At 38.7% G+C, this 15,657-nt stretch overlaps 1 protein-coding gene across 5 annotated transcripts in view; it reads left to right on the top strand.

Annotated features, from left to right (window-relative positions):
- DYNC2H1 (dynein cytoplasmic 2 heavy chain 1) overlaps positions 1-15,657 on the top strand; it is a 359,230-nt gene that overhangs the window by 46,948 nt on the left and 296,625 nt on the right. For 4 of the 5 annotated variants that reach the window (XR_005601173.1, XR_005601157.1, XM_039546469.1 and 1 more), the window contains exons 36-43: positions 785-900; positions 1,903-2,102; positions 2,417-2,681; positions 3,335-3,542; positions 5,996-6,125; positions 7,262-7,417; positions 9,589-9,848; positions 14,149-14,401. Coding sequence is in view for 3 of the 5 variants with exons in the window: in XM_039546469.1 (XP_039402403.1) it covers positions 785-900; positions 1,903-2,102; positions 2,417-2,681; positions 3,335-3,542; positions 5,996-6,125; positions 7,262-7,417; positions 9,589-9,848; positions 14,149-14,401 (1,588 nt within the window). In the remaining 2 variants the exon portion in view is untranslated. The remainder of the gene's footprint in view (positions 1-784; positions 901-1,902; positions 2,103-2,416; positions 2,682-3,334; positions 3,543-5,995; positions 6,126-7,261; positions 7,418-9,588; positions 9,849-14,148; positions 14,402-15,657) is intronic. The other variant, XM_039546537.1, reaches the window with a different exon arrangement.

Raw genomic sequence — 15,657 nt, forward strand, 5'->3', positions numbered from 1 at the left:
CATTGAACAAGAATAGCTTATATTTGAATGCTACCAAACACAGTTCTCCAAAATTAGTAATATGTAAATCTGTCAGAATAAAACACAGCTTGAATTTTATTGAGATTCACTGCTTTGTATTTAAGTAAAAATGTAAGAATACAGGAACTGCAGTTATAATCCCATGATGGGAAAATATTGCTTTCTTAAGACCCTGACTGTTTCCTTCCTTTATGTTGGCATCTTGAATATAAATGTAATTTTCTCTTTAATAGGTAAGAAAAGTATTAAAATAAATATTTTCAAGTTCATATATGATACTTCTATTAATTTCTCTCTGCTATATACACTTTTCTTTTCTTTTTTCTTCTTCTGCTTCTCATTTGTTTGTCTGAATGGGAGCACATGGTTATTTTCCTGAGTGTGCAGTGCTGCCATAAAAATCATGTACCTGTGATTTTTTCAGGGAGTAGCTGACATCCAGGTAACCACAGTGTACTTTTTCATTTGTGTGCCTATTGGAAAAACCAAGGGAGGGAACTATTAGAGGTCCTATTTTAAAACAATTATTATTATTATCTAACTTTTGAAGAACCTGCCTCTCTGAAAGTTTGGAAACATGCAACTTCACGTGTATCTATCTCTGAAGTTCAAGAAAAATGGTAGTGTATGTGGCCAGTATGTTATTTTCTAATGGCTCTGATTTTCAGAAAAATGTATAATGTCAATTCCTCAATGATCAGCTACAAGTACTGGAGTTTCAACTGTTACAGCCTATTACAATATTAATATTTTAAAAATATAGGGAGCTTTTGACACCCCAGCAACACTATGACTGGGGCTTAAGAGCACTGAAGACTGCTCTGAGAGGATGTGGCAATCTCCTTCGTCACTTGAAGAAAAATGGAGTGAAGGAAAAAAGTAAGATTGACTATGCCAAGGGTTGGTTCGCCTTTGATCAATCAAGGTGTTATATTGAAATAAATATCTCCAGCGTTCTTGTTCATTCAAGTACCAAGTTTTATGCCCTGGAACTGTAGGAAGCCAGACTTCAAAAAAAGGATAAGCCTCTGTGAAAGCCCTTCTGAATCAAAGCCTTCCCAAATAAAAATAAATAATTAAATAACCCACAGAAACTCAGGGCACATAATTTGCGGAGTTGGCAAGTTGAAGAGAGAGCTCTTGCATATGAAGTCTCAATTACTCTTGGGTTACCATATCTAATTCTGACTGAGTACTGCTAACTAGAGCACCGATACCAGATGGTATTTTATGGGATGGGAATGTTGTGTATTATAAAAAAGTGTGTTTGAGTCGGTGGTGATTTTCTCTCTATGTTTGTGGGAGAGTTGGGGGCAGAGGTTTAGGGCGGATGAGGAGTTTAAATGTTTGGGATATGAATATTGCTTCTTTGATGCTTTAAGAAATGACAGATCTGCTCTGACTGTTCCTGGGGTTATTAGAGACAACCCTTGTTTTCCCACTAGATATAAAAAGCAAATAGCTAACAAACAACTAATAATCGACTTCAGGAATTCATCTATCAGTTGAAAACACACCGACAACATATTTTAGGGTATTTCCCCTTCAAAGTTCTTTCTTAGCTGACTACTATCCAGTCAAGATAGAGACACCCTTAGGACATCTAGAAATTCCCATAGCATATAATCAGTCTGGCATGAATTATAATTTTCAAGAACCCAGTTATATACAAAAGTTGTGATGGGTGCACTTAGAGTCTGTCCCTTTGTAACCTAAGACTCAGAAGTTCTATATGCTACCAATGCTAATTTCCCACCTAAAATCATAATCCCTTGTGATGCCAAAAAACAACCCGTGATGCCAAAAAACAATTCCCACTATGACTTCAGGTGGTGATATCTCAGCTGTGGAAATAAATGTAAACTGAACTTTCTTTTGCAGTTAATGAAAGCCATATTGTGGTCCAAGCTTTGCGCCTCAATACCATGTCAAAGCTTACATTTGCAGACTGTGCACGGTTTGATGCATTGGTTAAAGATGTGTTCCCTGGCATTGGTTTTAAGGATGTAGAATATGCTGAATTAACCACTTCTTTAGAACAAGTCTTTGAGGAAGCCAATTTGGAAATTATAAACACCCAGGTAAATATGAAATATAAGCATAGACCAAGTTTAGATGTTATGAATTAAGAGTCTCAGTGAGGCTTGAGTTGCTAGTGTATTAATTTTTATTTAGTTACCTTCAGACTTTTAATGTTTATAATGTGAGCCCTTGATTTGCTTGAATAATTTTTTTTACTCTTTGCTTCTGCATGTACAAGTTCCTAAAATAATTTTAAATTAAGGGAAGAGAATGACAGTATACAAAACCAAACAGGAATGTGTGAAATTAGGGTTAGAGAACAAGTTTGATTTAATGCTTAACCTCCTATAACCACTATTTCTTTTTTATGCAGATCAAGAAAGCTTTGGAATTGTATGAACAGCTACGTCAGAGAATGGGTGTGGTTATTGTAGGTCCAAGTGGTGCAGGTAAATCAACACTTTGGCAGATGTTAAGGACAGCGCTTGGTAAAACTGGCAAAGTGGTGAAACAGTATACTATGAATCCCAAAGCTATGCCTCGACATCAGTTACTAGGTCACATTGACATGGATACCAGGGAGTGGTCTGATGGTGTGCTTACAAGCAGTGCTCGACAAGTGGTACGAGAACCGCAAGGTATGTCAATCCAGAAGTCTGTGTTGTGCTCAACATGCTGAAATAAACTTTATTTTTTTTGTTCATATTTTGACAATATGCTAATTTAAAATTGTTGAAAGTGGCCAGTGTAAGGTCAAAAAGGCTATGGCAATACCATTGTCAAGAACCTCAGTTTGTAATTTCCAAGTTAGTGTAATATGAGAATAAATGGCATGCAATATGCATCAGAAGGTGAAGAATGTAAGGCAGAGGTCCCCAACGTGGTGCCCGCGGGGGCATCTAAATGTGCCTGCGTCCTGGCCGGCTGTCAAGCATCTGCCAAAATGCCGCCGAAATTCGGCGGCATTTCGGCGGCAACGCCTCTTGATGACGCTGCTTGCTGCTGACAAGCGGTGTCATCGAGAGGCATCGCCGCCAAAATACCGCCTAATTTCGGCAGCTTTTTGGCGGATGCTTGATCACTGCCACGGTCCTTCGTCTGGCACCCGTCAGATGAAAAGGTTGGGGACCACTGATGTAAGGAATATTTAAAGAGGTTATATGTAAAGCATATAAAATTAATAAATTGTAATTGTCATAGAGAATGAAAAATGGTTAGAAATTTAGCAAGCCTTCATATTCTTTAAGTTTTTCCAGTAGATTTGTTGTTTTGTATTTTTGTTTGTAAGTAGATGTTAACTCATGGATAATCTGTGATGGTGACATTGACCCTGAGTGGATTGAGTCTTTGAATTCTGTCCTGGATGACAATCGATTACTCACTATGCCCAGTGGAGAAAGAATTCAGTTTGGTCCAAATGTAAACTTTGTATTTGAAACGCATGATCTGAGTTGTGCCTCTCCTGCCACAATATCACGAATGGGAATGATCTTCCTAAGGTAAGACACAAGGGTGAAATTTACATAACTTATTTGTCATCATGAATAGTTATTAACTTTTTAAAACCCTATGGTGTCAACTGTGTTTGGCTGTGATAGGTTAGTGTATGACTTTCTATATATATATATATAGTCCCTTTACAGAGTGTCAGGAACATGCTTAAACTTCTTCCAAATTGTTTTTTTCCCCTTCTAGCTTTACACCTTTTTGTGCTTATTCATTTGTTTATTGATATTATCATAGAAATGTGGGGTTGAAAGGGACCTCAAGAGATGATCGAGCCCAACCCCCTGTGCTGAGACAGGACCAAATAGACCTAGACTGTCTCTGACAGGTGTTTGTTTAACCTGTTCTTAAAAACCTACATTGATGGGGATTCAACAACCTCCCTTGAAGCCTATTCCAGAGCATAATTCCCCTACAGATAAAAGTGTTTCCTAATATCTAACCTAAATCTCCTTTGCTGCAGAATAAGCCCATTACTTCATTTCCTAACTCCAGTGGACATGGAAAATGGTTGATCCCCATTCTCATTATAACATTCCTTAACATATTTGAAGACTATTCGGTCCCCCCTCAGTCTTCTTTTTTCAAGACTAAATGTGCCAAGTTTTTTTAACCTTTCCTCATTTGCCATGTTTTAAAACCTTTTTATCATTTTTGCTGCTCTCTTCTGGACTCTTTCCAGTTTGTCCACAACTTTCCTAAAGCGTTTCACCCAGAATGAACACAGTACTCGAGCTGAGGTCTCTCAAGTGCTAAGTAGAGTTCGACAGTTACTTCTCCTGTCTTACATATAACAGTCCTGTTAATACACCTCTGAATAACATTAGCCTTTTTTGCAGCCGCATCACATTGTTGATTCACATTCAATTTGTGATCCATTCCATTATATTCCCAAGATTCTTTTCAGATGTATTACCGTCTAGCCATTTATTCCCCATTTTGTAGTTGTGTGTTTGAGTCTTCTTTCTTGAATGTAGTTCTTTACACTTATCTTTATTGAATTTCATCTTGTTGATTTCAGACCAATTCTCCAATTTGTCAAAGGACTAATCCTGTCCTCCAAAGTGCTTGCAAGCCCTCCCAGCCTAATGTCATTTGCAAATTTTATAAGCATACTCTTCACTCCATTATCCAAGTCATTAATGAAAATATTGAATAGTACCAAACCCAGGACTGATCCCTGCAGGACCCCACTAGATACACTCTCCCAGTTTGACAGTGAGACATGAATAATTACTTTTTGAGTTTGGTCTTGCAACCAGTTGTGCATCCACATTATAGTAATTTCACCTAGATCACATTTCCCTACTTTGTTTATGAAAATGTCATGTGGGACTGTATCTGAAGCCTTAATAAAATCAAGCTACATCATGTCTACTGCTTCTCCCCCTATTCGCTAGGCCAGTAACCTAGTCAAAGAAGGAAATGAGGTTGATTTGGCATGATTTGTTCTTTATAGATCCATAGTGGGTATTTCTTGTAACCATATAATCCTCATGATGCTTACAGATTGATTGTTTAATAATTTATTCCAGTATATCTTTCCAGGTATAAAAGTTAGGCTGACAAGTCTGTAATTTCCTTTTTAAGTTAATTTTTATGAATGGTATTTTATTTTATTATTATAAAACTGATGATTTCATTGTAATGCTAACCTCTGAAAATGTTCATTTACTCTGAGTAGGTGGAGTTGTCTGTATAGATGTTACCTGTATTTGCCTATTTATCTCTGAAGTCAAGTTTTTCATCTGTTAGCTTGTAACTTACCACTGTAATTATGACTCCTAAATGTCTCCAGTCAGTCTCTTAGCACTTTACTGACTATGGTCAGTAAAGCCTCGTAGGGAAGGACTGTTTTTTGCCCTACACCTTTCACCAAGTACCCCATGTCATATCTTTTGCTCCTTTCTTTCTCTCACCAAAGGTCAGAAGTTTGTTTCCCTGACTCAGAGACTGAGTTGCTTTAAATTGCCCCTAAACACTATTAGACCCCCCAAATATTTTAAAGAAAGCAAAGTTTATTAGAAAAAATGTAAGAAAATTGCACTGAATCAAAATTAAACCATTGTCCATTTCTTGTAATTACAGAAATCAGAAAGTAAATGCTCACATCTACTCAGTCAGTTTCTCATAGTATTAGAGCTTTATTTTGACATTTGACAGTAATAATAAAGATACTCCATTTCTAGTTTACATCTTTTTTCTGCATCTTAATGCTTTTTATTCAAAAGCATACATTTTCTGACCCCTTTTTTACCGAAAGGCAAATTTAAATATAGAGAGGTTAAATGACTGGCCTGAAGTCATACAGTGGCTCATTGGGAGAGCTGAGAACACAACCTTGGCCTCTTGACTCAGTCATCCTGCTTGAGCCTTTAGATCATACTGCATCCATCTGCATGGATGTTTTTATTTTTGTTTTAATCTGAAGTATGTCTTGTTCTAGTGATGAAGATACGGATCTTAATTCTTTGATAAAATCTTGGCTAAGAAACCAGCCTGAAGAATGCAGACATAATCTTGAAAATTGGATTGGGGACTATTTTGAAAAGGCATTAAACTGGGTTCTAAAACAGGTGAGTAACTCACAAAATCTTAATAACTTTCTGGCTTTTATTCAAACTTATGAACTTGGTGTAGACATCAACCAGAATTTTTAAATGTGGTCTCTAAAGTTAGGCATCTAAATAAGGGGTCTGATTTTTCAGAGATGCTAAGATCCCAGAGCTTCCATTGATTAATCATGGATTTAGGTATCTAAATTTAGGTTAAGAAAATTTGAAATTTCTGCCCAAAATCCTTATCAGGAAGGCATGTGCTTTGCTAGGCTTGAGGAAAAATTAACAACAATGTTATAAGTCATTAAATAATTCTACGTAGGCAGGAACCTCTGCAAGCTGTTCTTTACAGAAATTTCCCTTCACTTGTGCTATCTGGGGGAAAGGGAAGTGGGCAGGATGTCCTGAAAACCCAGGGATCCCAGATGGGAGTCTATTACCATGCATATAGACTGCTTGTGTCTCTGTGCTTGCTTTGTGCTTCCTGTGGCTCCACTACCCTTCTCTGGCTTCATACCCCTCACAATGGAGCCATGCAGGCCTTGTGCAGCTGGCCTCTGTTCCGTGGAACTTCCTTTAAGAGGGATCCCCAGTGCTGAGAGGCAATCGTGCTATATTTCCTTGGAGAATCTATATAACTTGATGGGGATTAAGATGTGTTTCTCCCATAGCAGTTTCTTTCCTCCATGCAGATTTCTACACTTGTGTGGGATCTAAGAAAAGGGGGACACTGTTGCAGAAGCAGTTGTTTCCCCACTCCATTCTATGAGGGAGAGTGAGATCCACACACGGAGGGTCCCTTCTGGGCACATATCTCCATTGCACAATTGTGCACATTTCTTTGCAGTCAGTAGGCTAATAACATCTAAAATAGAAGGATGACCAAGCATGAGAACTGACAAATAGTAAGTAGGTTTGGTATAAGAGTCAGAAGTAAATATTTAAAAAGCATGTGATTGGAAATGGATCACCTCTTCTAGACCTGAATGGATCAAATTTTCTACCAATTTTAAAAGTCTAAAGGTGGCTCCTAGTAGCAATGAAATTGACATATTTACTTGCACCATAACTCATTTATTTTATTGCTAAAAATTTGTTTAAAGTTATATTATTATTATAAGTTATTATACACTATTATAAATTCCAATTTACAGAATGACTATGTGGTAGAAACAAGTCTAGTTGGCACTGTGATGAATGGGTTGTCTCATCTCCGTGGATGCACTGATCGTGGACAATTTATTATTAGCTTAATGCGGGGTCTTGGTGGAAATCTCAACATGAAATCACGACTAGAATTTACAAAAGAGGTAATAATCTTTTTCTATTTTATCTCAAACTACGAGATGAATAAAACAGAAATTTTGATTTTGCTATGGTTTCAGAATATAAAAGTAGAATAAGAGTTAGTCCCTGCCTCAGTAAATTTATAATCTAATTTGAGATTAAATGGAGGGAAATAGATCAACCATAGGGAGGCAGATTTGTGTGTCGTTGGTAGATAGATGGTAGTCAAATCCATGAGAGTGGTCAAGATCACTCATAGATAAGGTACAAAGAGAGAAGGGGACAAAGGATGAAGCCCTGTGGGAAGCCCATGGAAAGGGGGAGAAGGGAAGAGGAGGAGACTCCATCCAATGAGACTTTGAAGGTACCATCACTGAGGTAGAATGAGAATTGTGAGAGGATGAGATCACAAAAGCCAAATGGTTATAGGATTTCAAGAACTAGGGAGTGATCGAGTGTGTTGAAATCCACTGAGAGGTCAAGCAGGATGAGTAAGGAACACAGGTTCTGGAATTTAGCCATGGATGCACATGAGTAATTTAACTCATGTGAGTTGTCCCATTGGTGTTAATTAGACTACTCATATTAGTAAAGTTTCTTATGTGTATAAGGACTTGCAAAATTGGGCCCTAAATTAATTCTGACGATATCATATTGTTTTGTTACAAATGATGCATGTTATTTTTGGAAGATAAAGGAAGGTTTTTAGTCAGGAGCATTTTTAGTCAGGAGCATAGGATATCAAACTGCGGATTAAATACTTCATTCCCCCCAGCCCTTCAACATGTGGAGACGATCATAATTTCTTTAAAAAAAAAAGTGGGTATACTGTTGCCTCCCAAAAGTGTTTATTCACATGTACATACTTCAGAACATTCTTAATCCCATCCCTCTTTACATTTACATTTCTTTGATCACAAACATATTCCATTTTATTATAGGTGGAGCTGGTTCTATCACCTATCCTTAAAGTTGCCTAACATTTTCTATTACAGAACTCAGGTTTCAGTTGCTTTTATCTTTGATAAACATCACCTGTTCATGCTGAAATTTTCAGTATTGGGTGTTTGCCTAAGGCTGATTTCTTTTGGGAAAGTTTCAGCTAAAACAATTTAGTCATTTCTGAGGATGATATTATGTGTCTTTTTTTACGTTAAAAACATTCTTACAATTGTTTCATTCAGGTCCAATACCGCTAAACTTACTACTTCCATGATTTGAAATTTGGCAGGGGGCATCACCCTGATGAGAGGGATGTGCCTTTTGTCATCCCCATGAAAATTTGCCCAAATTTGGCCAAACTGTAAGCCTCCAAATATCTCAGTTCTCACATGTTCCATAGAGTCTTGTTGGAATTTGGCAGATATGTTCTCTGAAGATTCTCTGTGTACTGGGCATGCTGCAGCACAAGGCTGTCGCACTAAGCAGGACTTCTCTTAATAACCCATAATTTCCCTTGTTAGGACAGCATAGTTTATGCAGCCACACTTTTTTAGCCTAGGATAACATGAAGTGATTTACGATTGTATAAATTCTAAGTAAATCCTCACACACATTCATATCTTAAAAGTGTTAGGAAAAAAAAAGGTGACTGTGAGTGGTAGGTGTTCCTACCAGACCACAAAATAGGAAAAAGAAAAAAGTTACTTAAAAAGAAAAAAAACAGTTATCTCTTTAGGCAGCCTTAATTCTGGAATTTCCCAACTTTTAACTTTTGTTTACAGTTGACTACTAATTGTGTGTCCCTCATTTTCTCTCTACTCAGTGTGAGAAGTGCTCATTTGTGTGCTACATGAGTGCTACATGAGTGCTCATGACTGCGAATGAAGTCGTTAGGAGCTGTACTTTGAACCTACTAAGTACTTTGTAAAGTCAGGCCCTCAGTGACTCAAGGAAATAAATGAGGACATTTATTCCATGAGGTCTGGCACCACACATCGAATGAAAAATAAATATTGGATAACTACCCACTCATTCACTCATTCCCCAATATATTCACACAACGGGATTGAATTCAAGTTGCATAGGCAACCTTAATTCTTGCATTTCCTAATTTTAGAGTGCTTGACTTTGCAAATTTAATATTCTTTTAACATAGTTTTTTAGATGTACTTATAATTATAGTTATTGTATTGTTGTTAGGAATGCAGATTTTTAACAGCTTAATTGTTATTATTTTAAAATTTTTGTAAAGATTTTTAATTGGGCACGAGAATCTCCGCCAGATCCCAGGAAGCCACTGGACACATATTATGACCCTGACATTGGACATTTAATGTCATATCAGCTGAGAAAACCTATACATTTGACTGCTGATGACTTTAGTAATCTCCGAACACTTCCTGTCATTCAAACCCCTGACATGCAGAGAGGTTTAGATTACTTCAGACCATGGCTAGACTTTGACAATAAGCAGCCATTTCTTCTTGTTGGGCCTGAAGGATGTGGAAAGGGGTAAGTTTGTTTTTGTTTTTGTTTTTAATTTTAACTGTTTTAATCTAACTTTTCTAAGTTTGGTGATAAAGTTTTGGAACATTTTTGCATAGTGACGGTTTCTGCTCCATCGATAAAGTTGTTTCTTTAGATGAAATACTAATAGAACCATTTGAAATGTTCTTTGACACATCTGTCACTAAAAAATTAGTAACATCAGTCTCAGTCTGTGTGTCTGTTTGTCCAGCATCTATTACAATGGGATGCTGTTTATGATTGGAACTTCGGTGCTAATGGAGTGCAAAAAGCAAATTATACATACTTGTGGTTGGTGGGGGCCCCTTTAGTCACTACTAGAACATTGTTTGAGTTACTTCCTTCTCTGACCCTAACAGAGTCCTCCCTCTGCTTGGGTTGTACTCGGGGTGTGCAAGAGTCTCTCTCTCTCTCTCTAAATAAGAGTTCCTTTCCCCTGCTCCTTGTGACTAACAAAACATTATTACCCCTGTTTGTGTATCTCTTTCAGCGCCATACAGGTGCTCTTTCTTGAGCACCAAGTGTGGATACTGCTTGACCAGATGAGGCTCCATTACTTCTCCTTTACAGAGACCAGTTGGTCATATGCATGGCTCAGTGTAGGGTCACTTTTCTGTGCCTGCACAAAATTCCCATTCTGTAGGAGTGCTTCCACATCAGATAACCTCTTCCTCACTTGCAGGGGCTGACAGTTCTTTTCCTCATGACATTCCCTCCTTGGGGTCTTCCAATTCCGCAAGGTTTACCAGGCTTTCAGGTCACTCTGCAATGATCAACCAGGATGCCTGTTTGCTGGGCCGGCCTGTTCATTAATCACTTGCCAAAAAAATGGTCCGTGCTGGTCTCCCATTATGGGATACTCCAGTTTCTCCACCAGTGATACAGCTGTCACCTTGCTACATGTCCCCACAGTCAGCTGTAAACATTGGCTGGGATAGGTTTTCACTTTGCCATGTATTCACTGTAGATGAAATCAGCCTTTTGGGGGTGTTGTCATCTCTTGTGAAGGAGAGTTGGACCACCGTCTAACTACAGACAGAGTCCAAGTCCTTGAACTCTTTTTTTCCTTGGACCATTACCAGCGCCATCAACTTTGGAAGTGCTGTTTTCCATGCATGGGTTTCTGCACTCCAGCCCTGGGCGTAATCACATTCCTTAAGAGGGCATTCTTTCTTTTATATGTTCTTTGTGGCCACAGGAGCAGCAAGTCACTGGGCTGGTACTGATGATATCTTTCCTAGTTGGGGGTGAACTCAGCTGTGGAGTAGTGGCTGGCCCCTGTTCTGCAGATCCGACTTCAGTTGCTTGAGATGCTTGGTAGTCCCACTGACAGTGTCATTTACGTGAGTTTCCTCAGAAATGTCCAAATTGTTCAAGATGGCTGACTTTACTTGTTTATCATTCTTAGACTTCTCCAGGTCTAAGTTATGGTAGGCCATCTGTGCCAGACCCATCAAATACGGAGCCAAAATCAAAGCCTACTCCACCAGGAGATTAGTGCTCTGCTCTGAAAGGTAATTAAAAGGCCTTAGGGTATTGTCTGGCCTTGTCTTGGTTAACTTCATGGGTATTGGTGGGGGACCCACTTTGACAGAAGGGTGTCCTTGTGGTGAGTGTAAGGTGAGCACTATCTGTTGTATCATCTCCTTGTGAAACTCTTGCTGGTGGGTCATCAATTCCCTCAGCAGCTGTTGCTGTTGTTGCATTGTTTGAATGTGCTAGTGGGTGGTTCACTGCTGCAGCAATTGTTGCTGGAACTGCTGTTGCTGAGTGCTTGCTGCTGTTGCATATACAGCTAGCCATTCACACCACCGCTCAGATACCATAAGAACATACAAATGGTCATACTGGGTAAGACCAGTGGTCCCCCTTGCCTGATACCCTGTATCTGCCAGTGGCCAGTGTCGGATACTTCAGAGGGAATGAACAGAACAGGGCAATTTTGAGTGATCTATCTCCTGTCATCTAGTTTCATCTTTTGGCAGCTGAAGGTTTAGGGACACATGCACATAGGGTTGCATCCTTGGCTATCTTGGCTCATAGCCATTGATGGATCTGTCCTCCATGAATTTATCTAATTCTTTTTTTAACCCAGTTATACTTTTGAACTTCACAGCATCCCGTGGCAATGACTGTGCATTGTGTGAAGAAGTATTACCTTTTGTCTGTTTTAAAACTGCTGCCTATTAATTTCACCAAATGATGTCCAGTTCCTGTGTTAAGTGAAGGGGTAAATAACACATTGCTATTCACTTTCTCTGCACAATTCACAATTTAATAGACCTTTTTCATATCCCCCCATAGTCATCTCTTTTCTAAGAGGAACAGTCCAGTCTTCTTAATTTCTCCTCATATGGAAGCTGTTCCATATCTCTAATCATTTTCATTGTCATTCTTTGCACCATTTCCAATTCTAATATACCTTTTTTGAGATGAAGCGACCAGAACTCCGTGCAGCATTCAAGGTATGGGCATATCATGGATTTATATAGTGGCATTATGATATTTTCTGTCTTATTATTGATCCTTTTCCTAATAGTTCCTAACATTCTGTTAGCTTTTTTGACTGTTACTGGAGATTGAGTAGAAGTTTTCAGAGAACTCTCCACAATTAATTGAGTTGTAACAGCTAATTTAGACCCCAACATTTTGTATGTATAGTTGGGTTTAAGTTATCCAATGTGCATTACTTTGCACTTTGTTGGGATTCCCTCGGGGAGTTTTTACACTTGGCTTATCAAGAGCACCTTGTCCAGTTCTGGGAGAACACTTAATCCAGTTCTCTGGGATCCAGAACTCTCAGTTTGATTCTGGATTTCTTCACTCAGGTTCCTTTATTTGGCATACAGCAAAGCTACACTGAGTTGATCGGACTCTAGCATAGGGGATAGGTACAGGGCATACTACACATTCAAAGTTACACAGACAATCTCTTCTTTTATATGAATTTACACATAACATTGCATTTGTTGTACATTCAATCATACATTTTTGGATTGGCTTGGTTACTGTGCAGGAACCAATCCCTGTACAGCATGCTCTGTCCATGTGCTGTTCATGTGGAACCTGATCTTTACCTTCAAGGTTTATCTTGTCCATAGTCCTTAGCATCACGCCAGCATACTGTTTGTCAAGCCCCTATTTACAACTTAACCTTCCATTCACCTTTCCAATTATGCCTACTAAGAAATTAAACAAGTTTCTTATGTCAAGCCTGGCCTATACACTTATCGATATTGAATTTCATCTGCAACAAAATCCCATTGTAACTCTTCAAAGTGATCTTTGGAATTAACTATTTTAGTAATTCTGTATCATCTGCATATGTTGCCACATTCCTGTTCACCCTTTTTTCCCAGATCATTTATTAATATATTGAAGAGCACAAGTTCCACTACAGGGAACTCTCCCACTATTGACCTCTCTCCATTGTGAAAACAACCAGTTTATTCCTACCCTTTGTTTCCATTCCCATCTTTTAACCAGCTATGGATCAATGAAAGGACCTTCCTTCTTATCACATGACTCCTTACTTTGCTTAAGAGCCTTTGGTGGGGGACCTCGTCAGAGGCCTTCTGAAAGTCCTAGTGCACTGCATCGACTGGATCACCCTTATCCATGTGCTTGTTGATTCCCTCAAAGAGCAAGCCATGCAGCTGTGTCTAGTTAGTGCTGGCTGAGCCCTGAAGAGCTCATTAAATTCTCCCTCAATAGGGTGAGGGCGTACCCCTCACATAATAATAATGGTAATAAGTGTGAACCCAGTTTTTTTTCTGTGTCTCTGTTGATTTGCAAATAGATTATATTCTTTCTTTTACTGGTTTCTTCTCAACAATCTAATGCTATTTCCACTGTTTAAAATTCAGTCATAAATATGATTCCTAAAAGAAAAAGATATGTAGCATTCCTTTTTATTTTCTTTATCCTCATGTGCATAGGCTCTGATCCTGCAATGTAAACTGCATGAGAAGCCTAATGAATTTTTGCAGAGCCCTATTGACTTCCATTGTCCATGTGTTGTAAATAGCTGGTTTGGGGCCATATTTCATTGTTCACCAACTAGCTGTTTCTTACACAAATCTGTATAAGTACTTTTCTGGAACTTCATAAATGTGAAATGATACAATTTGATTTTATAATCAAGAATATTTAGTTCAACAAAACTGATCCAGTACATTATATGCAGTACATTAAACAGTGTGCTAGCAGTTTTAAAGGTGTTCAAATTGCTTTTTAAAAATTTCTGTGTATATAAAATATATATTTATATATTTTATTTTGTTAGAATGTTGCTTCGTTATGCCTTTTCCCAACTCCGATCCACTCAGATTGCTACAGTTCACTGCAGTGCACAAACTACATCTCGACATCTTCTCCAAAAGTTAAATCAGACTTGCATGGTAATCAGTACAAATACTGGGAGAGTATACAGACCGAAAGACTGTGAAAGGCTGGTTTTATACTTAAAGGAGATCAACCTGCCCAAACCTGATAAATGGGGAACCAGCACTCTAGTGGCTTTCCTGCAACAGGTGAACGTATATGGCTTTGATAATTATTTTTAGAATTATAGACTATAAATGATTTATTATGATTCAGTAAATACATATGGAAGTCCTATTTCCAATCATTTGATATACAGGCAGAGTATTTTGAATTGAACACCTTACATTATGCTGGTGATCTTAATAGTTAACATCCTACATGTTTATTATCATTATGTTTATGTGTAGTGTGGTAGCATGTAGAGATGCCAACCGGTATCAAGGTTCCATTTGTGCTAAGCACTGTACACATATGTACAGGGCTGGCTACAGGCACCAGCGAACCAAGCAGGTGCTTGGGGCGGCCAATGGAAAGGGGTCTTTGGCGGCAATTCGGCAACGGGTCCCTCAGTCCCTCTCCTCCTCTTTGAGCTGCCGCCGAAGAGGAAGAGAGGGAGTGAAGGAGCCGCTGCAGAATTGCCACAGAAGAATGAAGCGGCACGATTGAGCTGCTGCCAACGTGCCGCCAATCGGCTTTTTTCTTTTTTTCTCGGTTCGCCACTTGGGGCAGCGAAAAAGCTGGAGCCGGCCCTACATATGTAATCAAAAGACAGTACCTGTCCCCAAAAGCTTATAGTGATTAACAAAGTAAGTTTATGGATTTGCATAATTCTTCTCTCCTCAGAGATTGGAAATTGAAATGTAATGCTTACAATATTTTAAAAATAACTTTTTCCTCATTTTTACGTTCTGTCCATCATGCATTCTTTCTCCTTCGCCAAATTCCTTCTTAAAACCCTCTTCCACACCTTCACCCGACACATCTGTTGTAGTGTTTGTTGATTTTTAACAATGAATTTACTACATTCTCCCTTTTACTGAAATATTTCCCCCTTTGGTTTAATTTTCTCTTACATTGCAAGCTATCTGGGACAAAGACTGTGGGCTAAGGGCTGCCCTTACTTACTTCAGCTGCTCATGGTCTCTAAGGGACCTCTCAGGAGCTGAGAATTGGCAGAGTGAAGCTCCAGTATGCCCCCTTCCACGCCTGACATGCCCTTTACTCTGGTTGAGGTCAGGGCGGTTAGGGAAGGAGCCAACTCTTTTGGCTTTACTGTAGCTGAGAGCTACCTCCCTCCAGGAGGAATTGTCAGCTGTCCAGTTGCACCTGGATTCTAGCTCCTTTGTGCTGTTGGTTTACGGAGGAGAATCTGGCCCTATTTATGATTTTATAAAGTGCCATATAAATTTTTGTTTATAGTGCTGCACAGTTGCTTAAGAATAATATATTAGACATATTTGAGGAAAAT

Source organism: Mauremys reevesii, linkage group 1 (assembly GCF_016161935.1).
Source record: "Mauremys reevesii isolate NIE-2019 linkage group 1, ASM1616193v1, whole genome shotgun sequence".
NCBI classification, from domain to species: domain Eukaryota; kingdom Metazoa; phylum Chordata; order Testudines; family Geoemydidae; genus Mauremys; species Mauremys reevesii.